The 27,755-nt window shown below is 70.2% G+C and overlaps 1 protein-coding gene across 5 annotated transcripts; it reads right to left on the bottom strand.

Annotated features, from left to right (window-relative positions):
• Positions 1 to 17: 17 nt before the first annotated feature.
• Positions 18 to 27,755, bottom strand: ARID3A (AT-rich interaction domain 3A). Of its 5 annotated transcripts, none has more exons than XM_041762806.1 (9): positions 27,596 to 27,755; positions 23,713 to 24,356; positions 22,727 to 23,060; positions 8,579 to 8,651; positions 6,194 to 6,377; positions 5,403 to 5,650; positions 3,797 to 4,093; positions 3,282 to 3,380; positions 18 to 3,006 (listed from the first exon to the last, which is right to left on the bottom strand). In XM_041762806.1, exons 2-9 carry the CDS (start codon positions 24,123 to 24,125, stop codon positions 2,837 to 2,839), a joined length of 1,818 nt encoding a protein of 605 aa, XP_041618740.1. In that variant the 5' UTR covers positions 24,126 to 24,356; positions 27,596 to 27,755; the 3' UTR covers positions 18 to 2,836. The 5 variants fall into 5 exon arrangements, with proteins under 5 accessions (XP_041618740.1, XP_041618744.1, XP_041618741.1 ...); XM_041762810.1 differs by lacking the exon at positions 27,596 to 27,755 and adding an exon at positions 27,546 to 27,564; XM_041762807.1 differs by lacking the exon at positions 27,596 to 27,755 and adding an exon at positions 27,442 to 27,538.

Here is a 27,755-nt window from a genome sequence, read left to right as displayed (position 1 = left end):
CCACAGGAGGCCTCTTCTGTCAGAAGTGTTTTGTTTTAATATCTCATCAGCTTTACAGGGTTACAATTGTCTTAAATATTTCTGAAGTTTAAATACAATCTGCATAATAATGTTATAAAATGTAAACTTTCAGTGTTCTTTTAAATTTCAAAATCACACACCTTTTTTTTCTTCCTTTTTTTTTATGGTTTTCTTTTTTTAGGTCTTTTGTCTTTTTTTTTGTTGTTTTTTTGTTTTTTCCCTTTTAATACCTGAATGTTCTGCAAAAACTGAAATCGATACAGGCTGCCCCGCCGTGGCCAGGGCGCGACAGGCCAGGCCCGGCCAGAGGTAGAGTCGTTTAAACCTTTTATTTTAAAAGTTTTTTTCACGTTAACCTGAGTCCCGGCGCAGCACCCACGCCGTCTGACAAACCCCAGAGAACCTGAAATTTCACATGTCAGGAATGAAAGGCTGAGTTCATGTTTGCCAAGGAAAAAAAAAATGCAAAAGCAAAATTAAGGGGGGTGGAGGGGGGAGGACAAAGTGAGCAAAAGTGATAAAAGCGGGAAAGTGGTGTAGAAATGCAGAACTATGGACACTAACCCGCCGCCCGGCCCCAGACAGCCCAGCCCCCAGCTCAGGGGGTCACGCGGAAGATTCTGGAAGCAAGGTCGCCAGCAGGGGAGCCCCGGGGGCTCCTCTTCACCCTGAGTTTGGGGTCCCCGCCCTCGCCGTGCTGCAAAGCGCCACCTGCCCGGGAATGAACAGCGCACAAGCCAAGGGCGGACAGGCCGCCCCGACCCCGTCCCCCAGTTTGCAGGGGGGGTCCTGACGGCCCCCAGAGGCCGCCCCTTCCCTACGCCCGGGGGCGGAGCCACAGGGGCTGCGGGGGGCACCGAGGCCGCCCCTACACTCATCGCCGCTGGGCAGGACACCCTGAGCTCCAGCTGGGACGCCCGCGCCCCCAGGACGCGACACCCCGACGGGACGGGACGGGCGGTGCGCACGGACGCCCTGGGCCGGGGCGGGGGTTTGGCATCGAGTCAGACCTGAGGTAGAAAGAAACGCGCTGCAGACCCCCGCCCCGGGAAGCCCTGAAGGCAGCAGGCCCGGGGGGCTTCGCTGTGTGGAGACCCCCCCCCCACAATGATTGTGCTGCTGCAGTGAGCGAGGGAAGGCCAGAACCTTCCAGAAGGAAGAGCGGGGAGGAAACAGTGCTCCTTCCGGCCCGCTCCCGGGAGGGGGCTGTGGGGTGCCCACGATCTGAGAGATGCCAGAGAGAGGGGCCCTCTCCCAAGGATGTGGGCCTGGGCCCTCCCCCCACAGGTCTCCCGGGCGACAGGAGGCGGCCTCGTGGGGGGGGCAGGGAGGCCGCCAGGCGGGCACTGCCCCCCCACCCCTGAGCGAGGCCGGGCTCCTGGGCCCAATTAGAGCCGGCAGGCTGGCCCCGGGGACAGCGGAGGCCCCATGGGACCCCCGCACGGTGAGGAGCAGGGACCCGCGAGGGCAGCGCAGCAGCATGCACCTGCCCCTGCGCCTCGGCCTTGCCAGGAGCCCCCCGGGCGCCCCGCGGTGTCCCCCTCACACCAACCTCTAACCAGGACCGCGGGGTCGAGCGGGGCAGGCGCCGTGTCCAGTTGGTCACCGCGGGGAGCTGTGGCCCCAAGCAAGCGGGGCCGAGAGAGAACGAAGAGACAGTTAAGGAGAAGACGATGGGGCGGGGGGTGTTCGGGATGCCGCGGCCCCAAAACCTGGCCCTGAGCTAAGCCCGGCTCACCCGTCCCCCGCACGGGTAACCTCGAGTGTCCCCAGGCCACATTCATCCCTGAGACAGGAGCCTGGGGCCGACGGGTGGAGCCCCCTCCTCTCCCGTTAAGACTTCCAGTCTGGGGGGGGCAGCGCACGAGCACAGCGAGGGAGACCCCCAGGTGCCCCCGCCTGCACCCTCATCCCGGCCCCCGGCCCCGCCCATAGCACCTGAGTTCATCACCTGTCCTGGCTCTGGCCCGGCGCGGCCTGCGCCTGCCAGCCGCCCACCACACCACAGGAAACACACAAAGGAACCCAAATCAGTCATGGGAAATATAGAAAGGGTCTTACTTTTCTTTTTCGGCTTTTTTTTTTTTTTTTTTTTTTTTTTGCTTTTTCAAGTCCAGTTTCCCTGAATGAACGCAAATATATAGATATATATATCCTTTCCCTAAGGTTTGATTCCTTCCCCCAAGAATAAAATAGATTATTTACAAAAACAAAACCCCGAAACCTCTTATTAAAAACCCTATAGATCTTGAGTATCACTGTTCCTTATAAAAAATAAAAAAAAAAAAAGTTCTCAAAAGCGACAAGAAAAAAAAATTTCAGCTGATCTTGGCTCAGGGGTTCATTCAACACAAGGAGCTGGGTGTGGTGAGTGTGTGATGAATGGAAAAAAAAAAAAAAGAAAACACAAAAATGAAAACGCACAGTGCAGAGATGTATGAGGTAAACAGGATCGGCCTCCACGGGGACCGGTCCGCACGCCCCGGCCCGGCAGCTGGTCCCGCAGGGCCGCGGCCCCGGAAACACGCCCCTCGCTCCTCCGGTCTCCTTCGCTGATCTCACAATCCACGTCTCTCAATGTCCGAACCTGAGTAATTCAAGTGTTCCTTGGTTTTCCCCTGTTTTATTAAATTTTCTTTATATATATATGTATATATATATTTCTTTTTCTTTTCTTTTTGGCGTTAGCTGTGGCTCCTTTGTGGATCCCTGCCCTCCCCACCCGTGTCTTCCGCCGCCCGGCCCTGCGGCCCGCCTCGCCCCCCCAGCCCGGCGGGCTCCCCGGGGCGGCGGGGGCGGGTGGGGAGCGGTGCGGTTAAGGCAATGAGTTATTTGAGGTAGAAGACGTGGCGGGTGTGGACAGCCCCGCCGGCCCGGCCTGGCTGCCCGCGCTGCTGCAGGTCCCGCCGCTGCCTCCGCGGCCGCCGCCGCCTTTGCCGGGAGCTGGGGGTGGCGCGGGTGCGGGTGGCTGAGCGAACAGCACTCCTAGTGCGGGGACAGGGGAGACACACGTCACGTGGCTGCCAGGACCACGGGCCGCCCTGAGCGCTGAGCCCACCCGGCGCCGCGGTGTTCCAGAAGGAACCCTGGGGCTGCGGGACAGCCACGGAACAAAGGCCCCTAACTTAGGGCCCCGCTGCACACGCGCCTACGCCAGCGACTCTCTCCGGCCTCCCGGGAGCAGAGCCCGCGCGACCCGGGCCCCCCGGCGCCCTGCGTTGACGGGCCGAGCGCCCGCGGCCGCGGCCGGAGGCTCCTACCTGTGTACATGATCCCGTTAATCTCCACCGACATGCTAATACTGTTGCTGCCGTTGGGGCTGCCCAGGTTCGCCGCGGGGTCCTGGCGGCTGTCGCAGGCTGCGGGAACGAGAGGCACCGCGCCATCAGCCCACGGGTGCGAGGACCCGCTCTGCCGCCCGCCCCGCGCACGCACAGTGGGTGCTCCAGAAACCCACGGAAGAACAACCTGTGGGCCTGAGATTAGTGTTTCTCTGGCCGGCAGGACTCGGGGGGCCCGTTTTCCCCAGATCCTGAGCAGGATTCGATATCGCCGAACTCCGACGGGGGGAAGCTCTATCCCCTCGCTAGCTCGCGGATGCCTGACTCGGCCTTCCAGGTGAATTCACTACGGGTCCCAGCGGCCCACTCCTTCTATCCAGTTTATCTCTCTTGTTTCTTATTGATTCGTAGGCACTCTTTACATAGGTTGACTACGAGGCCCTTACCCGTGACACGGGCAGGAGGCGCGGAGGGTGTGGGCGCTGGGTTGGTACCTTGGCTGTTGATGCGAATGCTCATAGGCAGCTGGGCCGTCATGGCCAAGAAATTCTGCTGCAGTGCACGCTGCATGAGCCGGTGCTGCTCGTCCGCCACCAGGGCCATCTTCTTCTCGGGAGGCTCCCCAGACTCCAGCTTCTCCCGGAGCTGCTCCAGGGCCGCCGCCTGAGCCGCCACGGCTGCCTGCGCTGCTGCCGCCTGCACTGCCGCCGCCTGGGCTGCCACCACGGGGTGACCCGCCAGGGACACGGGCAGGCGGCCAGGGACGGTGATGGGGATGGCGGCGTCCTCCTCTGGACGGGAGAGAAGAGGAGTTGGTGGCCAGAAGGGCCCTGTCTGCAAGCCGAGGCGGGGACGTGCACGGGGCGCCCGGGACGGCACCAGCGTGCAAAGCCCCGTGAGGCCCGGGGTGTGAGAAACCGCGGCCACTGCAGGAGCCTCAGGACACAGCACGGCAGCAACTGTGACCTGGCGAGCCCGCGGCGGCACAGGACGCACACAGTGACACCCCGAGCATCCGGGCTCCACCGTGTACTGTTTTTTTTTTTTTTTTTTAATTTTATTATTTATGATAGTCACAGAGAGAGAGAGAGAGAGGCAGAGACACAGGCAGAGAGAGAAGCAGGCTCCATGCACTGGGAGCCCGACGTGGGATTCGATCCCGGGTCTCCAGGATCGCGCCCTGGGCCAAAGGCAGGCGCCAAACCGCTGCGCCACCCAGGGATCCCTCCACCGTGTCCTGTGACACACTCAACACCCCCCACCCAGGAAGGCCAAGCCGGCCCCCGACCCCCACGGCACGGGTGAGGGGCCCCGGGCAGCCCAGCTCCAGACCCCGCCCCACACACCCTTCCCGGCCCTGCAAACCGACAGCCCACTGCGACCCGTGACCCGCTGCACCTTCCCTCCCCAACTGTCCCTCGCGCGTCTGGCCGTGGGGCCTGGGTCCGACCCGCACCGGGCCCCCTGCCGGAGGTTCTGAAGCGCCCTGTCCCGGTCACACTCCAATGCTGCCCGTTCAGGATCCCGGGGGACCCATCCGCGTGGGCCTGGCACGGCTCCAAGGTCACCCGGCTCTCACTCTCCCCGCCACGGTCGCCCCGGCTCCAACGCGGAGCCTCACGCACCGTGGACACCCGCTAAGCACCCGTGGGCATAGCTGAGCAACCCAGGCGTGCGGTGGGTAAACCGAGGCCCAGAGCACCGAAGGAGCAGGCGCTACGACGACCTTGCCGGGCTGCGATCTGACCAGTCCTGGGCCGCGGGGTCCCCCTGAATACTCAGGCCACCCCGGAGAGCTGGGCTCGGGAGGGGGCGGCAAGCACTAGTGTCGCGGAGGGCGAAGGGTCAGTGTGACGGGCCGCACCGTGCGGTGACGGCACCTGCTGCACGGCGAGCGGAGGGAGGGACACAGCAACCGGCTGTCCTGTGCCGCGGGCGCGGGCGGGGACGTGTCAGCCCCTCGGGCAGGGGAGGCGCGGGTTAGCGCGTGTGCCCGCCGTGGGGTTAACTGGCCCCGTCTGCGGGGGTCGCCCCGGGTACCCAGAGAGACGGAGGCGTCCCCGCGTCCCCGCCAGGGCAGAGGGCCCGGCCGACGCTTACCTTTCTTGATCTTGGGGGCCGGGGTGATGGAGCTGCCGTTGGTGCTGGCGGCGAGGCCCAGGGAGGGCACGGGCAGCTTGGGCGAGGACAGCATGCCGTGGGCGCCGCCCGGCGAGTAGGCGAAGAGCGAGCCGCCGAAGCTCTGGCGCCGGCCCTCCCGCCGGTTGCTGTCGATGGCGGCCTGGAGCTCGTTGGGGTTGCTCAGGCCGCGCTTCTCACACTCGTAGGGATACAGGTACTTCATGTACCTGCGCGGGCGGGGCAGGATGGCACCGGCGCCCCCGGGCCCCCACGGGCCGCCCACCGCGTGCCGCCGGCTTCGTTCCCCGGCCTCAGACCTGCGGTCTGCGCTCCGGCCGCTCCCGGCTCCCCGTGTGCCCCTCTCAGCATCTGGCCCCAGGACGCACCCCTGACGCCAGGGCCCAGGGCTGCCTCACTAATCCCCGTCCTCATTCCTTGAGCCGCCCCCCCCAACGTCCTGGGGGGCACTTCTCCCCATACTCCTCCCCACACTCCTCCCTGCACTTCCCTGTGCTCCTCCCCGGGCTCCTCCCTGCACTCCTCACGCTCCTCCCTACACTCCTACCTGAGCTGCTCTCCATGCTCCTCCCCACGCTCCTCCCTGTGCTCCTCCCCGGGCTCCTCCCTGCACTCCTCACGCTCCTCCCTACACTCCTACCTGAGCTGCTCTCCATGCTCCTCCCCGTGCTCCTCCCCAGGCTCCTCCTCACCCGCCCTGTCCTTCCTGCCCAGAGTGGCCTCCCCTCCTCGGGCCGAGGGCGGGCACTCACTGGGTCCGCAGGGTGAAGGCAGCGCTGGTGATGGACGTGGGCAGGTTGAGGCCCTTGGTGATCTCGCGCCACAGCTTCTTGTTGATGACCTCCACCAGGCCGCCCTTCTCCGTCACCAGCACGTACAGCATGAACAGGTCGAGCACCTGCTTGGCCATGATGGGGATGCGGTTCACGGGCGTCCCTGCAGGGGAGGGGCAGGGCGCGGGGGTGAGTGAGGGCGCTGCCAGCTGCCCCGGGGGGGGGGTGCGGAACCCGACAGGTGGCAGATGCCAAGTCCACAGACGACACGCCCATCCAGAGAATGGTCTCTCCTGACTCAGGGACACGGGGCGTCCTGGGCGCTGGGGGGCTGAGCAGCATCCCCACCATCCCCCATGCCAGGAGTGCGTGGTCATGACAACCACCGCCGTCCCTGACGTCGCCTGCATCTCCTGGGGTTGCAGCTACAGCTGGGAGCCCCCCGAGAGAGCGGGATCTGCTCAGTGCTCATCTCACCCAGGGGCACGGAGCCAGGGACAGGCTGCCGACCTGGGGACACGCGGAGCAGCCTTTGTTCGCCGGCTCCCATGTCTCCAAACTGCTCGCTCGCCCGCGTCCCCGGGGGACTTTGCCATGGGGACAGAGCTCCGTCATCCCCCTTACAGCTTAGCGAGTGGGGCAGTGGGCCGCTTCCTACCCCACCCGTGCCCCCTGACCCACCCGTGCCCCCAACCCTCACCCTCCGGGTCCCCGACACCTGCTCCCCCAGGGTGAACAGTCTGTGTCACCTCCTGCCCTTTCCCAGCTTCAAAGCCCCACTAACAGAGGACGACCTGGGAGGATGGAGGGGGCTGGACCTCAGACCCCCACCCCCATCTGTCAGCCCAAGAGGGAGAGTGGGGAACCCGACACGGGGGGGGGGGGGTGTTCTGCATCAGGACAGATCCTCTGGGGACCCCGCGCCCTGGCTCCGCAGCCAGGCCTGGTCGGATGTTTACAGAAGGAGCAGGGCGGGAGCAGAGGCACCGCGGAGGGAGGTTGGGGGGCCGGGGGGCCGCGGGCGATAAGGAAGGGTGGGGAGGTCTTCAAGGAAACAGCAGGAGGGTGGGGCGTCGGTGGGACCCCTCCCACATTCCAGGCCCCCAACGGGAGGAGGCCCTTTGTGATGTGAGGGAAGATGTACTGACCCTCTGGACTGAAGAGGGCTTGTGGGGCGCAGGACCTGGGGTGTGGGGGTCGGAGTGGGGGCATGTAACAGACGTTCAGCCCCCCCCCCAGGCTGCCAGTTACAGGCAGCGAGGGTCCAAGACGAGAGAAGTGAGGGGGCACTTGGGGCTGGGTTCTGACGCATGTGTAGGAGTCTGTGCTCCCTGCTGTCCAGGGCGGCCCGGCTGGCCTCCGACCCTCAGAGCCCTGAGTGGTCACCAGCTGCTGTGCCTGCCCCCGACCCCCCCCAGCTCACCTTACCCCCTGAACCCCTAGCGCACCCGCCCATCGAGGGCAGGAGGGGTGGGCTCCGGGCCTGGGGTCTCAGTGTCCCCACGGGGTGGGGGTGGGGGCTCTGGCAGGTGTGATGGGCCGATAAAGAGGTGGGGGCGGATCTCTGTGAGCACCCGGTGGGCAGCAGGCGCGGGCTGCGAGTGCTCCCAGCGATAAGCCCCCGGAACGGGCCCCTCCGGCGCAGGAGGGGTTAATGCGAGGCCGCCCCTCCCCTTCCATCTCCCTCCTTTCCGGCTGCTGGGCCTGTGTTTACAGAGGCGGCTGGAGAGGGCGGGGCGGCGGGGCCCTGGACAAAGCAGCCGCCCCTGCAGTGGCCCCAAGTGGACCCCGGCCGCCCCGCCCCTTCCTGCCTCCAGGGCTCAGAGCACTCGTCCCCTTGCCGGGCCTCAGTTTCCTTCCCTGAGCCGTGGGAACTGTAGCAACTCCCCCAGAGGGGCGTCTCTGCTCAGAGGGTTGAGCCCCCCACCCCGCCCCGCAGTGGCTGCCTCTAGAACCCCCATCCCTCTGCTCCCCAGCAGCCCTGGGCCCAGGCTGAGGCCATGGGGACCCTCCCGGGTGCCTGGTGTCCTCTCTGGGCCTCAGTTTCCCCGCCAGGACACCCCCAGACCCAGGGGAATGGAGGGCACGAGGGGCCCCGGAGGTGGCACTTGATAAACCCAGCCCAGCAGGCAGCATAGTCGGGGAGCCGCCCGGAGGGGGACCGCGGGGGGCGCAGGGGGTCTGGGGCCGCACGTGGCACCACCGGCCGTGGGAGCTCCAGTCTCTAGGCCACGAGGGCGGCCCCTGCCGTCCGGGCGGCCCTCGGGACCCCTGGAGCCGGGCCTGGGCAGCAGACTCCGCCGGGACCCAAGGACCCGCCCTCCCGCCGCGGGGACCCACCGGGACCAGGTGGGCGGGCCTCACCTCGCTTCTGCATGAAGCTGAACAGGTCGTCCAGGAACTCCTTCCTCTTGGGGTCCCCATCCAGTTCGTAGAGCTGCGGGGTCGGGAGGACGGGGCAGTTAGCGCCAGAGCTGGGGTGCGGGTGCCGTGTCCCCAGGGCAGGGCTGCCGCACACAGGCAGCGAGGACGCTGAGGCCCCTCCAAGCCCGGGGAGCCCACCCCCACCTCCCGCAACGACTGGGATCCCCGCAAGCGTCACCACCGCGGCCACGGGAACACGGCCTTCTTGTCCCGCGGCTCTGGAGGGCCCGTGGGGCCGAGCTCCCGGGGACTCTGGGGCGGTGTCCCCGCTCCCCCCACTGGGGCCAGCGTCCGCCCCCGCCTCGCACGCTTCCTCCCGTCCTGCGGGACCCGCCGTCGCCTGCGAGCTCCCAGCCAGCGGCGTCCGCAGAGACCCCGTCCAGAGCGAGGCCTCGTTCACGGGTCCCCGGAGCCACCCGGGGGACGGGGCTCAGCAGAGACAAACAGCGCCCGGGCAGGTAACTGCCAAGTGGCGGGCGCGGCGGGGGCTGTCCCCTGAGTCACACACTTGCTCCCGCTCCCGGGAGGGGGCTGCGTGCTGTGGGTGAGGACACAGGCCCGGAGGGGGGCACGAACCCAGAGCCGGGGCGCGTGGGGCCCCCTGCCCTGGGCACGGCGGCTGCGGTTGGCCCGTCGCTGCTCTGGGGGTGGGGGGCCCACGACCCAGTGACCCTCAGCTCCCAGGGGCAGGCGGGCGGGGCCGGGGGGGGACACGCAGCAAACAGCAACCTTCAAATTAAGCCCTGGGGAAGGAGCCTAGAGGATGGGCAGCAGGGGGGGCCTTGAAACCACCAAACACCGGGCTGTTCGGGCCCAAGAGCACACGGACGCCTGGCTCCTGCCGCCCGCACGACCCCACACCCAGGGAGGCAGGGTCCCTGGGGCGGCTCTGGGTCCCCCCACCCGCGGCCTGGAGACAAAGCGGGGCCGCGGGCCTGCCGGGTGGTCGGGGCTCTGTCCCTGCCCTGCCCCGGCCAGGCTGGCCGGCCGCATTCCTGCGCTGATTTATGGTGGTCAGGGAGGCCCCGATGCCCCCGCCTCAGGGTGTGTGGCCTGCAGGTGGACCTTCCCGGGGGCGTCCACCCGCCCCTGCCCCGCGCCGGGCTGCTCCTGCCCACACGGCCCACCCGCCCCCCGCCCGTCCAGCACCACGCCCCCCGCCCCCCGGAACGCGAGGGACCTCGCTGTTGGTCACCAGTGTCCAGAAGGGGTCAAGTACCAGCAGCTGCTTAATAAATGGTCGTTGGGCGAACCCCAGGACTTGAGTGGGGTCCAGGCTGGGCCGAGGGATCAGAGGCGGCAGGTGCCCTGGAGCCTGCCTCCCCGACCCCGGGCCCAGACCTTATCTGGAATTGGGGTCTTCGCAGGCGCTCCCCCCCCCACCCGATGACCCATGTCCTTGTGGGAGAAGAGACATAGCCACCAAGGACCACGTGAGGACCAGGGGATGAGGATGCTCCCTGCGGCCCCAGGAATGGCCCCCTCGCCCCCCCCCCCCTGCGGTGGTCGTGCGGCTGCCCTGGGACACTTGCCAGGGGTCAGTGGACACAGGCCCCCCTGACAGGGCAACGCCTCTCATGAGATCCCAGCTCGGGGGGCTCGGCAGTGGAGGAGGTCCACCCTTCCGGAACCTTCCCTGGGCTCAGTGCCCGCCCCAGCCCCAGCTTTCCTGCTATCGGGTCGGGTCGGTGCATTAACACAACATCTTCACCCTGAGCTCCCGGAGGCATCCTGAACCCTGCGTTCCAGGGGGAGACTGAGGCACAGGACGGAGACCCAGCAGCGGGAGCACCTGGCTCGGGGCAGAGGTGTTAACCCCCCGGCCAAATGGCGGGTGGACAGAGCCCCGTGGGGCAGGGTATTGTCTGAGGCCATAAAGGGGGCTGTGTGGCCCGGGAGGCTGTCGCCCTGGGCAGCCGACAACAAAGACGGGCAGTAAAGGCCACCCCAGCTTTATGGGGCCCCGGCCCTCAGTTCCGCTTCCCTGCAGGAGGTGTCCCGCCCTGGCCAGTGGCCCCGGGGCACGGGGGACAGCATCCAGACTCCCCGTAGGCCGGCGGGCCGCTGTCCTGCCCCTGGGGGCTCCAGGTCGTCCCGGCCTCCATCCGGCCAGAGTTCTCAGGCTGACACGGGTCGCCTGCCACAGCCACGAACCCAGGCTGGCGACCCAGAAACCTCCGGAAGCCCCCCGCCCCCGGGCCACCCCACTCCCTGACCCCGCAGCCTGATTTCCCTGGGTTGCGTGCGGGGCCCTCCGATCACAGTCACGGGGTTTTGCTCTGGCTCCTGCCTGACCTCATGACACCAGGCGCCCCCAGCCCCCCATGCCCACCCGCACCCACCTGTGCCCGTCAGACCCTCTGCCCAGACCTCTTTCTGCTTCTGGAACCTGACGGGCGCCGCGGCCCCATCTCTGGGGGACCTGGTGTCCCTCCCACCTGGAGCGCCACACCTGCCCAGCGGGCGTCACGGCCCCGCCCACCCCGTGGCTCTCACGGCTCTCGCGTGGAACCTGTGCATGGGCGGCGGGCCATTTCTCACGTGCGTGGTGGACACACCGGCCTGGTCACCGGCCCGCCCGCCCACGGGCCCCCATGAGCCCCAGGACCCGCAGGATCCCCAGGAGCACGTCAGAGGTTCCGTGTGCTCAGCTCCCAACGTCTAGAACTGGGCACACAGCAGGTGGTTAATAAAGGAGTGGACGGGGCGCCTGGGGGCTCAGGGGTGGAGCGTCTGCCTGTGGCTCGGGTCATGATCCTGGGGTCCTGGGATCGAGTCCTGCAACGGGCTCCCTGCTCCTCGGGGCGTCTGCATCTCCCCCTTTTTCTCCCTCTGTCTCTCTCCCTGTCTCTCTCCCTTTCTGTGTCTCCCAAATAAAAAAAAAAAATCTTAAAAAAAAAAAAAAAAGCACGGGAGCCCCAGTGGCCCAGGGTTTAGCGCCGCTTTCGGCCCAGGGCTGATCCTGGAGACCCGGGCTCCCTGCGTGGAGCCTGCTGCTCCCTTTGCCCGTGTCTCTGCCTCACTCTGTGTCTGTCATGAATAAATGAATAAAATCTTTGAAAAAAAAAAAAGAAAAAGCAGTGGCGCTCAGCTCACTCTAGGCTTCTGGGGGCACCACGGGGATGGGCCCTCGTCCTGTCCCAAATCCGTCATGCGCAGCCGCTCTGGGCGAGGCCGGGGGGCTGGAGGCCGCCACCTGCGCGACCCGCCCTGCGTCCACCCGGCCGCCGCCACGCCGGTCTGCTCACCCGTGGAATGGGCGCAGGACCTCGAGGATGGGCATCGGGCGTGCAAGCCTGGGTGGGAGGCCCCGGCTTTCCTGCAGGAGCAGGGGGGCAGCCGTGTCCCTCCCTGGCCCCGGGGGGCGCCCCTGCAGGCCCTCTGCCCCTCGGGCACGATGCACAGCGTCAGGGGCCTCGCAGCCACAGCTGGACCGACGTGTGTCGCTCCTCCCCCAGCCAGCGCCTCCTGCTTCACAGAAAAGGAAACTGAGGCACAGAGTGGGTAACCCCAAGGCCGCGGTCACCGCACTTGACAGCCACAGGGGCTTTCCCGGCAGCCTGAGCGCGTCCCCTGCCCGGCAGCCCCGGCTCCCGTGTCCTGTCACCCTCCTGTCCCCGCAAGGACCTGACCCCTCGGGCGGCCGCCCCCTCCCCCCGCTGCGCCCCGAGGGGCAGCCCCCCAGCCCATGTGAGCGGCTGCAGATAAGGCTCAGGTAGTGGCCGAGGCCAGATAACCGCCTCCCACCCTCCCAGAGCAGGAGGGCAAACAGGAAATTCTTGTTTGCGGCGGGAGGAGCATTTTTGTCTGGGCCGCGGGCAATCTCCTGGCGGCCGGGTGCAGGCCGGGGTGGGGTGGGGGCGCGCACCCTGCAGCCCCCCGCGGAGATGCAGACCCGGGCCCGGAGCCCACCCAGACCCCCGCACGGACGGCGGGAGGCGGCGCCACGGCCACCAGCACAGCCCCGACGGAGGGACCCGGCTCGGCGGCGCGTCCACGTGGGGAGGGCACGACTGGGCCCCCAGAAGGTCACGCCGCCAGCCCCCCCGCCCCGGGCACCGCTGTGCGGCTCCCAGCGGCCCCCGCGTCCGGCCCAAGGCCGAGGGCCCCCACTGGAAGGCAAGCGCCCGCCTGCGGGGCCCCCAGGACGACCTTTGCCCCTTTAACGGTGTCTGCTCAGGCCCCCTCCTGCCACCCGGGTGGCTCCAAAGTCCAGGGCTCCGCCGGGAGGAGGCGGCCGCTGCCCTGACCAGCTGGAGACGCCAACCAAAATCAGGGGACGTCAAGGAAGCCGGGAGGGCCGGGCAGGGGGCGCGCGGAGGAGCCCTGGGGGAGGGCAGCGGGTCCAAGGCCCAGGGCCCGACGCTCTCGGAGCAGGGCTGCCCAGCGACCCGGGGCTTTAAATCCACCCCCTTTCCCCCTGGATCGGGAGAAAAACTCATTCATGGAGGGGAGGGTCGCGTGACACAGAATTCACCATTTTCAAGTGAACGTTTCAGCGGCATTGAGCGTGTTCGCGGACCTGCAGCCGCCACCTGTGTGATTCCAGAACATTCCATCACTGCAAACAACCCCAGCCCCCCAGCCCGGCCCCCACGAACCCCCTCCCCGCTTGTGGACGAGCCCGTCCTGCACGTGTCACACACGTGGACTCACACCCGTGGGGCCTCCTGCGTCTGGTTCCCTCCCTGAGCGTCGGGGACTCGGGGTCGGTCCCCAGCGTGGCGCGTGGGCGCCTCGCTCCTGCCGGCGGCCCAGGGATGTGGCCGTGCGTGGGGGACGTGTTGTGTTTGCCCGTCCTCCTGTTGATGGGCGCCAGGGTTGCCTCCACCATAGAAACCCCTGAAAGCTGAGTGAAAAGCCCCGAGAGCGAGCAGAACAGTAAACCAGACGCCACGTCCGCCCTGCAGCCGCCCGGGGGTGTCCGAGGAGGTTTCATCTCTACATGCAGACGCCGTCGCGTGTCTCCTGCCCCAGAGCTGACCGCGGCTCCTACTGCTCTCTGGACACAGCCCAGTGTCCTGCCATCGGGTCCAGGCCCCGGGGGCTGCTCCCCGTCCAGCACCCCCGGGTCATCCTCCCCGGCATCGCTCTGCTGCGCCCCAGGCCTCGCCCCGGGGCCTGTGCAAGGGCTGGGCTCTCCCTCCTGACCCCAGGCCCGGGCAGCCCGTCCAGGGAGCCCCCCCACCCCGTACCCTCGCGTGGTGGCCGACCCTGTGCTTGTCCTGCGCCGGCTGCTTTCCCGCCATCTCCCACCCACACCAGGCCCCGAGGGCAGCACCGGCAGCTGGGGTGCAGGGCATGGCGCTCGGTATACAGCAGGTGGCCACTCATGGAGGCAGGCAGGAGACAAGGCTCACTGGGGTCTCGCCCCCGGGCCCCCCCGCCCCAGCCCCCAAGAGCCCCTCCCGACAGAGATGACTCAGCAGGCGCGGCCGTTGTTGCTGGGGCCCCAGGTGGGCCGGGCACAGAGTCCCTGGGGGCCACCCCAGCCTTCCCCCTGCACAGAAACCCCACAGCTGCCGGGCGGGGGCGGGGCGGGCGGGCTGGCACCCCCCACGGCCTCCGCCCACGGTGCACCTGGAGAAACTGAGGCGGGTGTTTGTGGGCACCCACAGCCCCGGCTTTATCCGTCCGGTCCCAGAGCCACACGAGGCGGGAGGCGGACGCCCAGAGCTCGCAGGTCCTCCCCCGAGGGCACACAGTCCCCCAGACGGCAAAGCTCCACTCTCACCCGCTCCCCACGGCGACCTCAGAGCAGATGGACGGACGGACGGATGGACGAGGCCCAGCGGGCACCTCGGGGGGAGGCAGGGGAGGGCGGCGCAGGGACTGGACGGCGGTCGTCGGCGGGGAGCCTCGGTGTGCGGGTCACTGGGGCGAGCGGGAAGCGGAGGCCGGGCGCCGGGCCTGGGAGCCGCGGGCACCGGGGAGTTTGCAGGTGACAAAGTCTGTCCTGGAAACTCCCAGGACACAGCTCGGAAAGGGGCGGGCGCCCCTGCGGCGGGGCCAGCGCTGGACGCGGGGTGCGAGCCGCCCTCCCCAGGCCCGGGCGGCGGGGACGCGAGGTCACGGAGCGGGCTGCCCACGCCGGCCCCGCGCACCTGCCCCGGGCACCGCCCGGCCCGCGGCCTGTCACTTCCCGTCAGCGCGGCCTCCACACAGATGCGGCCGCACCGCTGGGCTCGCGGGAAATTGGGGAAGTGATTCTGGGCAGGGCCGCGACATCTGTCCGCTCGGCCACGCACCCCCGGCCGGCCGCGGACCCTCCCGAAAAGACGCAGCAACACGCCGCCCACGGCACAGGGTAATAAAAAGCTCCAGAAACGAGTCACAAAGCCCCGCGTGCAGCTGAAGCTTAAAGGTGCTGCTTCCCGGATGACGGCGAGGGCCCGGCAAGTGCCCGCCACCAGCCCGCGGTCCCCTCCCCGGCCTCCTGTGGGACAGGGCTCCGTACCGTCCCCGAGGAGTGGGCGAGGGCGCCCGCGGTGCAGGACATACCTGGGGGGATCGCCCTGGGGCCACACGGGGCTGGTGGTGTCACAGCTGGGGAAACTGAGGACCCCAGGCCTGCAGGTCCAGCGCCGAGAGCGCACCCAGGAAGGCCGGTGGCCGAAGGACAATCCCAGGACAAGGGCAGGACACGGAAGCAGTGGCCCAGGGACCACACATCTGCCGTGGGAGCCCCTCGCCCGCAGGCCTGGCCCCCTGCAGACGAGCACTGTCCCCGTGGAGCCACGTCACCGGGAGACAGAGGCGCTGACCTAAGGCTGCAGAGTGACACCGGAACCCGGGACCCAGGACCCAGCGCCTCCGGACAGGCCGCGAGGGCCTCTCGGGTTGGGGGCGACCCCGCCCTCAAGCACCCGGGTCCTCTGGGCAAGTGCTTCAGGCCACACAGACAAAACTCCAGAATCTGGGGCACCTGGGGGCTCAGCGGGTGAGCCCTCGGCTCAGGGTGTGACCCCGGGGTCCCGGGATCGAGTCCCGCATCGGGCTCCCTGCATGGAGCCTGCTCCTCCCTCTGCCTCTGTCTCTCTCTCTCTGTTTCTCTCATGAATAAATAAATATATTTTTAAAAATTATTCTAAAAAAAATCCAGAACCTTCTCCCAAAACCCAAGCAATTACAGATCCAATGTTGGTGGCGGCCTGGGGGCGTCTGGTACGAGGGTCACCGCACAAAGTGCAGCCGGGGCCTGGCTCCCGGGAACTTAAATCCCGTCGTGCGGTTTTCTCTGAAAGGGACCGTCCGCCTTCGCCCACAGGAGCCCCGAGCAGCCTGGGGGGCGCAGAGACGGCCTCCCAGCCTGGGGACACTCGCAGACACCTGCCCGGGCTCTCCAGTCACAGCACAGCCACCCCGGGCCGGACTGCACCCCTGCCCGCTGTCGGGAGGCCTGGCCACACCCCAAGCCGCGGGCACGGGGCACACGAGCGGCCCCCGACTCCCGGGAGCGCTGACGAAGGCCGGCAATGGCCAGCGCTCGCTCTGACGTGACCCCGTTTTACAGGCAGGGAAACAGGCTGGGGGGGCACGGCCGCAGCCACCCTGGTGGCTCTGCTGGGCACTCCAGTCCCGGGGGGCGGGGGGCAAGGAAATGAGTCGCTTCCGGCAACACTTCCCTTCCCGGAATCGGGCACTCGGTGGCGAGCGTGTGCGCCGTCCCCAGGCTGCACGGGCAGGGGGCACCTGCTGTCCCCGGAACACGGCGCTGGGAGAAGCGGTGGGTGAGAGGGTGCTGGGGGCTGGGCGGGGCAGACGGGGGCGCGGGGCCACCAGAGACCTCCCCAGAGCCCAGGGACCCAGGTCAGGTCCTGCCGAGTCCTGGGGACACGTCTGTGCAGCGTCACCGAGCAGGGGAACCAACACCACAGCCTGGCCACAGCCACTCCCCGCCCCTGCAGCTGGACGGACACGCGAGGCCCACGCCCATGGACAGCCCTACCTGGAGGGAAACCCCGAGACCCCAGGCCCCATGCAGACACCCCCACAGGGCCCCGGACCTGGACCTCCACACGGCCGGGGCCACGTCCACCCCGGGGCGGGCACACAGCCTGGCCGCCCCGCCTGGGCACATGCTGCCCCTGCCCACCCGGCCTCGCCTGCAGCGTGGCCCTCCCCACGGCGTGACGGCCCGGCCACCCCGACGAGGTCCCCGCACAGCATGGACACACCCGTCCAGCCAGACACACAAACACAGACACACCCTCGCTCGCTGGCAGATAATGGCCCCAGACACCCGCCCGCGCCCTGGGCCGGCCCGGCCCGTCTGCCGCTCCGCTCGCCAGGCACCGGTGCCCAGAGAGGACCCGGCCTGGGTGCACCTCGGGGGTCACGGCCGGGCCCTTCTGCCCCTCGGAGGGACCGTCGCGTCCCTGGTCCCAGACCCCCCACCTCGTCCTGCGCCCACCGGCCTGTGTCTCAGGGGACACCTGCATCGGGTCAGGGCGCTACGGCGGTGAACCCACGATGACACCTGCACGCGGCACCTTCCCTCCGGGAGCCTGGGTCCTCCGTGCCCTGCTCTCCTGGTCGGGGCGGGCAGTGAGGTGCCGGCAGGGCCGCGGGGCGGGGGGCGGTGCCGGGTCTGTGTCCATCCTGTGCCCCCCCGTGCCCCCCACATGCCCCCCAGCCCCACAGGACCCCTGCCAGCCCGGGCAGCGGGGCAAGGCCGCGTCCACGCTGGGCCTTCAATAGGCAGACTGGTTACCGTTTAACCCCGTGACCCCCAATTGTCCTCTGGCCGCGTGCAGCCCGGAGCTTGGAGAAGGGGCGGTCCGCGCCCCGCCCCCGCGCGTGCCCACCCACCCGCGCCCCAGCTGCCCCCTGACCCAGCACAGAGCACAGCCCGGCTCGGTGGCCGCGTCCAAAACGGGAAGGAGCCCTGACACGTCGCCGTGGGGGTGCTGGCCCCAGGGACCCGGAAACTCAGAGGGTGGGGGTCTCTGACCCAGGTAGGGAAACCGAGGCACAGGGCCAGGCCCTGCCAGCATGTCCCCGAGGGCCCCTCTGGATCAGAGCACGCCCCCGGCAGACCCCCGGTGCCCGAGGGAAGAGCCCCCTCCCCCTCCCCCGCAGCCCCTCGGGGTCCCTGGATGGGCAGGCGCGGAGGCCCAGCTCGCCCGGAGCCAACCAGGCAAACCACGGACCCCACGGCGAGTCTGGCTGAGGGCGACGGGTCCCCTCGACCTCAGGCTTCACGGGGCGGGGCACCCAGGCACGCACTCGCGTCCAGGCCCCAGGACACACGCCGACGCGCCCACGGGAGGTGGGGACTGACACGCGGTGCTCGTGCACACGTCCACGGGCGCACACACAGGCTGCTACGGCGACGGAAGGACGGAAGGCCGCGGCCTCCAGACACCCGGACGGCCCGGCCCAGCGGGGCACAGACCCCAGGAAACACGGGGCCACGCGCCCGCCCACCCCGGGTCCCCCTCGCCCGCACGCCGTGGCAGCAGCCTGGAGCCCGAGTGGCTCAGCCACGCCCCCCGACGGGATGCCGACGACCGAGGCCGCCCCGCCCGCGGGCACCCCTCCCCGGCGGCTGCGTGTGTTATTAGAAAGCGTGGGGCGGGCCGGGCGCTTGGCAGCAGCCGCCGGGTGGGGAGCGGATGGTGGGCGTGGGGCCAGGCCCCGGCGGCCGTGACCCCGCGGCGGTGACTGGGCGGCTGGTGGCGGCGCAGGGGCCAGATAAGGTGCTTCCGGCTGAGTCAGTGCGGTCCCAGGGCTGGCACGGGCGGGGGCATGGTGCCAGGGGCTGGCGGCCGTGCACCCTCCCAGCCTCCCAGCCCGCCACGGCCCTCTGGCTCCGCGCCAGCAGCCGCAGCAGCTTTGATGAGGCGGGCACTGCCGGGGGGGGGGGCGGGCAGGAGTTCCCGGGGCTCCCCGACGCCCCTGTCCCCCAAGTGCCCCCGCAGGATGCCCCGCGCCACAGCTGGCCCCTGGCCCAAGCACACGGGACACACGTCGCCGGGTTCAGGACCTCAGGTCTGACCTCTGAACCTGTGCCCAGGCCGTGCCCTCTGCTCAGAACACCCTCTTCCCCCAGGAAAACCCCTTCCCCCGGCCTCCCTGGTCCTGCCGGGTCACAGGCCCCGAAGCATCCTCCGGCTCCAGACCCCGCCGAGGCCCCCCCCGGAGCCCAGCTTTCCTCTGCCCTCGGGTCTGCCCACCCCGACCCCCCCTTATGTCCCAGCTGCACTGTCCCGGGGTGCAGGCGTCAGCCCGTGCTGACCGTGTGGCACACTCCTACACATCCTGCAAAGCCCCAGCCCCAAAGCCGGTGCCTCCTTGCCACAGCCCAGCCGGGGCCCCTGAGGCCTGGGAGTGCCTGTGTCCGCAGCCTGGGGGCATCGGGGGCTCCAGGGAGGATGAAGGAACGCCTGCCGGCCCCAAGCCCCGGGCCCCAGCGATTCCCCCCCACCTCCACCTCCACCTCCGGGGCCCAGCCCCCAGGAGCCCAGCGGCGTCCACTGTGGTGTCATTTCCAGCAGGGCAATGGGGAGACAGACGGGCGCGCTGCGGGCCACCCCGCGGGGAACCCAGGTGGCAGGGGGCACCCGGACCCGCGGCGCGACACCTCCCAGAGCATCGCACCCCGACGCCTCCCGGCACGTTCCTGGGCGCAGGCGGCCAGAGGAAGGCCAGCGCCTCGGGTTCCCCTCCCGTGACAACGGCGTCACTTCTGGAATCAAAAGGAGACTTAAGGAGGCACAGCTGTGTTGGTCCCGTGGCTGAAACACCCACGGCCCTGAAAGGACCAAAACACGCCCCGCACGGGACCGGCGTCCTGCTGCGAAGGCGTCTGAGGCCCCCGTGTCGCCTCCACACGGGCTGTGCTGCTGCGGGGAGACGACACCTCGGGCCAGATGGGGTCCCCGCAAGGACGGAGGCCGCGGTGACCGTCCCCAGCTAAGCGCCCGCGTGTCGGGGCCCTGGACCCGCCGGCTTGCGGCAGACCAAGCAGCCAGAGGCCAAGGGCCCCCGTGCCCCAATCCCTAGAGCCAGCGGGTCCCTGCACCAGGCCTGCCCCTGGGCACCCCAGGGCCACATCCCGGCCGTGACTCCCACGCCCCTGGGTGCAGCGGCAGAGCCCGTAGTCGCCCTGAGGGAGCCCCTGGACTCGGCCTCTCGCTCGGTCCGCTTCCCGCAGTCCCCTCCACGCCCTCGAGCTCCTTCACGAGGCACATGACCACGGACGCCACCTCGAAGGGCACGAGGAAAACGTCCCGACACGATCACAAACGAAAACCTCGGCGAGGTGCCACCGTGACAGCGGGACGGTCGCGATCACAAGCGCTGGCGAGGACGCGGAGGAGCGGGAGCCTCGGGCGGCCACCGCGGGACGCAGGCAGGCGACGGGCCCCCCGAGGCCAAGCCCGGAGCCACCGCCCGTCCCGGCGGACCCGCTCCCGGCGTAGGGGCCCACGAGACCAAAGAACACGCGTGTATGCAGACGCGTGCACACCTGCTCACCGACTCACGGCGCCCAGGGTGTAAACAAGCAAGTGTCGTCTCCAGGTGAGTAAATAGCCACGTGCCCATCCGCCTGGAGCAGGAGCGAGGTGCCCACGCCACCCGGGGACGGACCCCAGCCCACGCCGCTCAGGGAGGGAACCCGACACAGGAGGCCCCGCGGGGTGAGAGCCCACGCGTGTGACACGTGCAGGACGGGCGGGGGCTCAGGGTGGGGGGCCCATGGGTGCCAGGGGATGGGTGACGGGCAATGGGTTCGTTCACAAAGCTTCATGTCTGAGGCGACAAAACCGCCCTAAGATAAACCGGAGTCGCCTGCGGAAGTCAGTGAAGACGTGAAAACCACCGAGCCGCCCGCTTCGGCGCCTGAACTACGCACACGTGCGTCTGATGCCAACGAAACTGTTGAAAACCCTCCCGGCATCGACCTGCTGAGACCCAGGATCCCACAGGTCCCGGCCGCGCGGGCCGGCGGCGCCCCTGGAGCCCGGGCGCGGTGACGGGAGGCCACCGGGCTGTCCCCAGGGCGCCAGGTCAGACGCCAGGAGGCCGAGGTCCCCAGCACCACCCCCGCTGGCTGCAGGCGGCAGGCGTGTTGGCCTCCGTCCGCGCGCGTCCCCGGGGACCCACGGAAGCTTCCGTGGCCAGCAGCCTGCCGGCCCAGGGCCCGTGGGCCACGGCGGAACCTGCCGGCCACCGGGGTCTGCGGGAAGTCGGGCCCGGGCCCTGCCAAGACTGGGGAGGAAGAGGCAGCGACGGTGCCAAGTGGGCGGCCGGCCGGCGGGGCTGCCACGTGCCAGGAAGGCTGCGGGGCAGGCGCCAGAGTCAACACGGGGCCCGTGGACAGCCGCCACGCAGGTGCTCGGCCAGCTGGGCGGGGGGGGGCGGCGACGGCAGCTGGACGGCCCCGAGCGGGCAGGAAGGAGATCCCGCGGGCACCGCAGGGCAGGCCCCCCACCGCCCACAGGCCCTGGGCCCCCGCGTCCCGTCCCCGGGCCTCCACACGCGCCCGACTCAGTCCTGCCTCAGGGCCTTTGCCCAGATGCTTTCTGTGCCAGGCGCAGCCCCCCCGACCCCTGCGACGCGCGACCCACGCGGCACACCCGGGAGGCCGCCCCCACCGCCCCCTGCAGCCGGGTCCCTGATGCCTCTGCCCCGCGGCTGCCGGGTGCCACGTCCCCAGGAGGTGCTGGGGGGACCCCGAGACCCCACGGCACAGGGGTTCCTGACCCCGGCCGGACCCTCCCGGACCCCAGGAGCTGCAGCCACAGAGCAGGCCTGGGAGGTCAGGGATCCCAACCAGCTCCGACCCCGCGACCCTGGGCCCCCCCGTAAACATTCAGGAACCTGGTCACTGTAACTTGGCCCCGCGCCCCACGTGCTACATTGACCCGGGGCCACACGCAGGGCGAGGCACTGGAGACCGCCCCTCGGTGCCACGATTCAGGTCTCCCACCCACAAAGTACGATGAGCAGGGGCCCAGCCCCGCGGGTGCCCCCTTCTGGAGGAGAGACACTGAGGCAGGGAGCAGGGTGGGGCCGTGTCTGGGCGCCCGCACTCAGCCCGGGGTCCCCACGCAGGGGCAGAGCGTCCAGCAGGAGGGGGTGCAGGGTGCCCACCACGCCCGGAGGAGGCCATGTCTGCTGGCTGTCACCCAGCCCTGGCACCGCCCCAGCCAAGCCACCAGGGCCGTCCCTCCCTCCGGCCAGCTCGCCGCTGCCCACCCACCCCCCGCCCCCCGCCCCCGGCGGCCAGCCCAGTCCTCCCAGCCTGCTCCCACCTCTCAGGGCTGCCGGGGCCGCAGCGCCATGCCCCAAGCGAGGGGAGCGGAGAAGCCCGCGCCCTCCGTCCTGCGCCCCCAGCCCAGCCCCCAGGCCCCGCCGGGCAGCCTCAAGCGCCCCCCAAGGGGCCCAGAGCCAGTTCCGGGAGGCGGCCACCCCGATGGGGCTGGCCCGGGGCACCACAGCCCCTGCCCGGCTCTCGGCCCAGCCCTGTCCGCAGCCCTGGGAGCCCTGGACGCTGGGCGCGGGGCTGGGGAGGCCGGGTCCCCGCCGGCCACTCCCGGAGGTCGGGGCAGGGCCCAGCTGGCCGCGGCCTGGAATGTGAGCCCGGCCGGACGCCATCTGGTTTCCATCTGCCCTGCCCGGCTCGGCCCAACTTCAAAGGGTCCCCCGCCCGGCCACTTCCTCTGCCCCGGCCGCCCGCAGGGACAGCACCGCCCGCGGGGACGGCACCCGGACGGGGGACGGCCCTGCTTCCTCCCCGCCCCCCGCAGCCCCGGGAGCCGCCTGCAGGCGCGAGCCGCACCGAGCCGAGGCCACCCTGCTCCACGACCTCCGACGGCGCCGCCACACCCCTGCCCCTCGCGCCCGCGGCGCCTCACGCTCACCCGCAGCCCACGCCAAGCCTGGTCCGGCCGCGTGGCCTCCGTCTGGGCAACTCCCCAGCCTGGAGCCCCGTCATGCGGGTCTGGGTCCGCCAGGCGTAGACGGCGCGCACCCCCGAACTCGCCGCCCGGCTCGCATCCCCCACCTGCGCCCCTGGGGCACTCAGGCCTCCTGCCCCGCGCAGCGTCTCCGCGGGGCGCCCCCCGACAGCGCACACACCTGCTTGAACTGCTCCTCGTACGTCCAGTCCCCGTGGTCGGGCGGCTGCAGCGGGGGTGCCACGTGGGCTGTCCCGCCGGCGTGGGCCAGGCTGGCTCCCTGACGCTCCTGGCCCCCCAGCGCCCGCGGCCCACTGTCGCCGCGGAAGGCCTGGGACGGCGGGGCCCTGCGGGGCACGAGGGCTGCGGGGCCCAGGCCGGGGGAGCCCAGGGGCCCCAGCCCCTCCTCGTCCTCGTAGTCCTCCTCCTCCTCGTCCTCGTCCTCGTCCTCCTCCAGGTCTTCCTCCAGCTCCTCCTCCTCCTCCTCCTCCTCCTCCTCCTCCCATTTGGGTTTCCTGGGGCAGGCAAGGGGCACAGGTCAGGGGAGATGGCGCCAGCTGGCTGCAGCCCCGAGGCAGAGTCTGCTCCTGGCCAGAGCCTCAGTTTCCCCCTCTCAACACGTGCTGTGAGGGACATGGGCCACCCTCGACACGGTCTCCCCGCAGCCCGGAGCCCCCGTCCACCTGCTGACCCCTCCCTGCCCTCTGCCGCACAGGCTTCCTCGGTGGGCCTAGTCGGGGCCTAGCCGGTTCCTGCCTCAGGACCTTTGCACCAGCTGTTCCTGCTGCCAGGCTCGCTGTTCGCGGCCCCAGACACCCCCACACATGCAGACCTCTCTGTTTCTCCATCACAACCCACAACCGCCCGCTTCTCTGCTGGCTAAACGTCCTCCCAGGACCACCCCGCTGGGGTCCCGCCAGCTCTCAGCCCGAGGCCCAGCAGTGAGCCGGCCAGCGCCCACCCCGCAGGCTCCCCGGGGCCACCGGGCACCGGGGCTCCTGGCCACGCCTGGCCGTCCACTAAGTCAGGACGGAATGAAGCCAGAAACCCAGACCGCCCCCTCGCCTGCCCACCACCCTCTAGAAAGTTCTAAGGGGCCGTGCTGCTCCACGGCCCTCGGGAGGGCGGGGTCAGTGCCCACAGCCGCCCCCTAGGACCCCGACTCACAGGTCACCGTCGGAGCCCACGTCCTCAAAGTGCCCGTCGCCTTCGCCGTGTCCCGGTGCCTCCCTGCCTCGGCCGGCGGCGGCCGGTGAGCCCGGAGCGCCTTCCCGGGCCGCGTCCTCGTCCTCCAGGCTGGGGGGCCCGTCCTCCGAGCCGCCGGGGCTGGGCGCCGGTCCGAGGCCCGCGGCGGCCGCCCGCATCGCGGCCAGGGCGGCCATCTGGGCCCGCTGCATCCGGGCCTTCTCCGGCTCCCTGTCCTCGTCCGGGGCGGCCCTGGCGCGGGCCGGGGGGCCGGCGGGGAGCTCGGCGGGCGCGGGCGCGGGCGGCGGGGGCGCCGGGGGCTGCCGGGCCTCCAGCTCCTGGCGGGCCCGCTGCTGCCGCTGCAGGAGCGTCTCCATCACGGCCTGCAGCTTCATGGCCCTGCGGGCCGGGCCGCCCCGGGCACCAGACGTGGGCGGCGGGGGCGGCCCCTGCGGGGAGGGGGCCCGGCCGCACTGCAGCGTGGGGGCCTCGGGGGAGCCGGGCCGGTGCAGGGTGGCGGGGGCGGCGGCGCCGGGCTCAGGCCGAGGGCATGCCAGCGGTGCGGCCTCTCACGCCGGGCGCCGGCTCGCAGCGGCGGGCGGGCTCATCCACGGGGTTGCCGAAGCCTGCGGGCAGCGGGAGACACCGTCAGACCCCGCCCGGCTCCCCGTGGGGCGCAGCCCACACAGGCCTCTGGGAAATCCCTCCCGTCCACTGCCGTCGGGGCGCAAACCTGGACACCTTCCCGGAGGCGGGAGCCGGTGCTGTCCCCATCCGCCCCCTCCGTCTGCCCTCCAGCAGGCCCCACAGCGCGGTCAGCCTGCCCTGAGCTCCCAGGGGTCCCGACCCAGACCAACAGCAGGGCGGCCCACACCCCGGAGACCCTGCATTGTTGCTTCACAGAGCAGGGGGCCCCGGCGCCCGGCCTCCGATTGGCTGCAGCCCGCCACCAGGTGGGTTCTGGGTTCCGGTTCTGAGTTCCAGGCGCTGCTCGCACCCCCCTGCCGCAGCCCTGCACCGACCCTCCAGCCCCCCACATCCAGGTCCTCAGCTAACCCTGCTCACCCCTGCGCCCCAACCTCTCTGGGCCTTTGCCCCAAAGGGAGATGGGGTCCTGACCCCGCCCACCCCCCTGTGCTCAAGCAGGGGTGAAGCAAGCCTGTGACGGCAATGGCAGGCACCGTGTCCCCATAGGGACGGGGGCGCTGGGCGGTCCCCATGCTACACGTAGGAAAAACTGAGGCCCACAGATGGGCCGTCAGAGGCCGACGCACAGAGCGGGTTCCAGGCCGGGCTGCGATGGGAACTGGGGCCTGGGAGGCGTCGCGGCCTCACTCCCCTCCGCACATGACCTCTGCCCCTGGGGACCCCCCTGGGCCCAACATCCCAGAGTGCAGGAGCTGTGCCCCGGCCTGGGGTCCCCTCAGAGCACCACCAACCCTGAGGGCCAGGGTCTCAGGCGCAGCAGGGCCCCACCAGGACAGAAGGACGAGTCCCGCCCCCCCCAGCCCAGGCCACACCCCCACCCGCCCAGGCCGCCAGTAAAACAGTAAAGTAAACCGGGCGGAACCCAACAGGCCTGGCCGTGACACCCCAGATGGCACATCACAGGGAAAGGGGACGGGACACTGGGATGTGGCGGGGGGGGGGGGGGGGGGGACAGGAGCTGCCCCAACCCAGCAAAGGGACCCCAGCTACTGCTGGGGCAGACAGGAACCCACCCCCCAGGAGTAGCTGGTGGATGCCCCATCAGCAGGCTGGCCACCCTCCTGACCCCCACGGTGACCCCCTGAGCTGACACTGACCCCCCTCAGGGGAGCCTTCAGCATAGGGCCCCCCACCTCCCCAGGCAGAGCCCCAGGAGCTGCCTTCTCCCCAGACCCCACCACCCTGGGGCTTCCATCTGGATGGCTGGAAGGGCAGGGGGCAGGGGCGGCCCCTGTGGGAAGTGGGGGTGGGACACGTCTGGGAAGGACCCCGGTGTCCAGCAGAGGCAGGGCTCTCAGGGTACAAAGACCCTCTCCGGGCCCACAGCGCTGGGGGGTGACCATGCAGTCGGTCCTCAGAGGCAGCGGGGCAGCCCCCAGCCCCCCACCCTGCCTCCCCTCCCTCCCAGGACGGGGGTCACCCCCCACCCGCCCCAAGAAGTGCTGAGGGGACACTTCAGGCCCACCGTCCAGTCTGGGCCACTGCCCCTCCCCCACATTTGACAACTTCAAGACGAGCCCCCCCTGCACGGAAACGCTCCAGGCCTCGCCCCCCCTCCCCTTTGGGGGGCAGAAGGAAGAGGCCAGAGGAAGCCACTCCCCCCCCAGCCTCCCACCCCCAGGCCTGCTGGGTTTAATGACCCTTCCGGGTCGCCCGGTGGGGGAGGGGCGCAGGGCAGGCCTCCACGTTGGGGCTGGTGGAGGGGGCAGGTGGGAACCCCAGAGCTCCCCTGGGCCCAGCCTGGGGCCCCCAGGCCGCCATTAACCCCAAGCTGGCGACGCCCACCCCCCTCCAGACCCCTCCCCCAGGAGCCCTTTGTCCTCGGCCCCTACCCCCACTTTATGACAACCCCAAGGCAGAGGCATTGCCGGGCAGGGAGCAGGCAGGGGTGGGGGGTGCCGGGTGGTCGCCGGGACCGCCAGGGGCCAGAGGGCCCCGGGGCCACACCCTCCCCCCAGTGCCTCCCGGAGAGAGGTCACCCGCTCGGCCGGGGCCTTGCAAAACACGGTTATTTAAAGAGTTGTGCAAGGCTGGGGCCCGCGGGTGGCGAAAGGGGCCCCTCACTCGGGCAGGGAAGGGGGTGGGGTGGGGCAGCGCGCTGGGCAGGGGGCTGGGGGCGGGAGGGGGCGGCCCGGAGGAAGTGAGAAAAGAAAAACCGAAGAAAGAGAAGAAATAAGACGACAAAAACCCCAGCCCGGATTTCAAAGGCTTCTTGGAAAGCGACCGATTTGCATGGGGTGGGGGTGGGGGTGGGGTGGGGTGGGGGTGGGGGTGGGGGGGCGCCGTCCGGCCCGCGACCCGAAACGGAAGGTTATTGACAAATCCGCCGCCCGGGTCGGGCCCCGAGCGTTGGGTTGGCCAAGCGCTCCCCGCGCTTCCTGCGCCCGCTTTTGTGTCCGGGGGCGCCGGGGCGCGGGGGGCTCCCCGGGGATCCCCGCAGCACCGGCGCGGGCGCGGGCGGCGGGTCCGCTCCGGGGGGACTTCCTGGCTCCGCCGCCCGCGCGGGGAGCGCGCCCCAGCCCCGCCCCCACCCCGCGCCCTGGGGACCCCGGGGACCCCGGGGACCCCGCGGGCCGAGGCGCACGAGGGCCGGGGCGCAGCCCCCCGCGCACGGGGGCCACTTCCTGCCGCCCCGGGGGGCCCGCGCGCGCCCGCGACCCCCGGCGCCCTCGCGCCCTGCGGAGCCGGGAGGGGTCTCGAGGGGGGCGCCAGGAGGGCCACCCCGACCCCGACCCCGACCCGACCCGACCCCGACCCGCGGGGCCGCCCCCCGCGCGCCCTGCCCCACTCTGGAGACCCCGGGTGGGCTTCCCGGCGCACGGCCCCCGCTCGCCCGCCGCCCCCGGCCCCCGCGCCCCGGGCCTCACCCCGCGGGGCCCGCTCGGGGGGCGCCTGCCCCGCGCCCGGCCTCCCGCCCTGCCCTGCCCTGCCCCGCGCGACCGCGCTGGCCTCCGGCCGGGCCCGAGCCGCGCTCCGCCGGGTTTGTGCCGCGCGCCGACTCACCGAGCCGCCAGCCGAGTCCGCGTCTACACCCCCATCCGACCCGATTGGTAAGAGTCTCCCCGCGCGCGGCCTCCCCCGCCCCGCCCCTCCCCCCGCGCGCTCACCGCCCCGCAGACAAATCACCGGGTGACAAATCGCTCTCAGATGCAAATACCTCGCCGGTGATTCAGCGCCGCGGCCCGGGACGCGGGGAGGGGTCTCGTGAGGCCCCCTCCCCCTTCCCGGACGCCCCCTCGGCCCCCGCGCTCGGTCCGAGGCCGCGCCGCCAGCCCCGGGTCGTGGGGAGGGGGAGAGGGTGGCCAGAAATTTTCGGG

This window comes from Vulpes lagopus, chromosome 7 (genome assembly GCF_018345385.1).
Source record: "Vulpes lagopus strain Blue_001 chromosome 7, ASM1834538v1, whole genome shotgun sequence".
Lineage (NCBI taxonomy): Eukaryota > Metazoa > Chordata > Mammalia > Carnivora > Canidae > Vulpes > Vulpes lagopus.
This window is presented reverse-complemented; position numbering and strand designations above follow the sequence as displayed.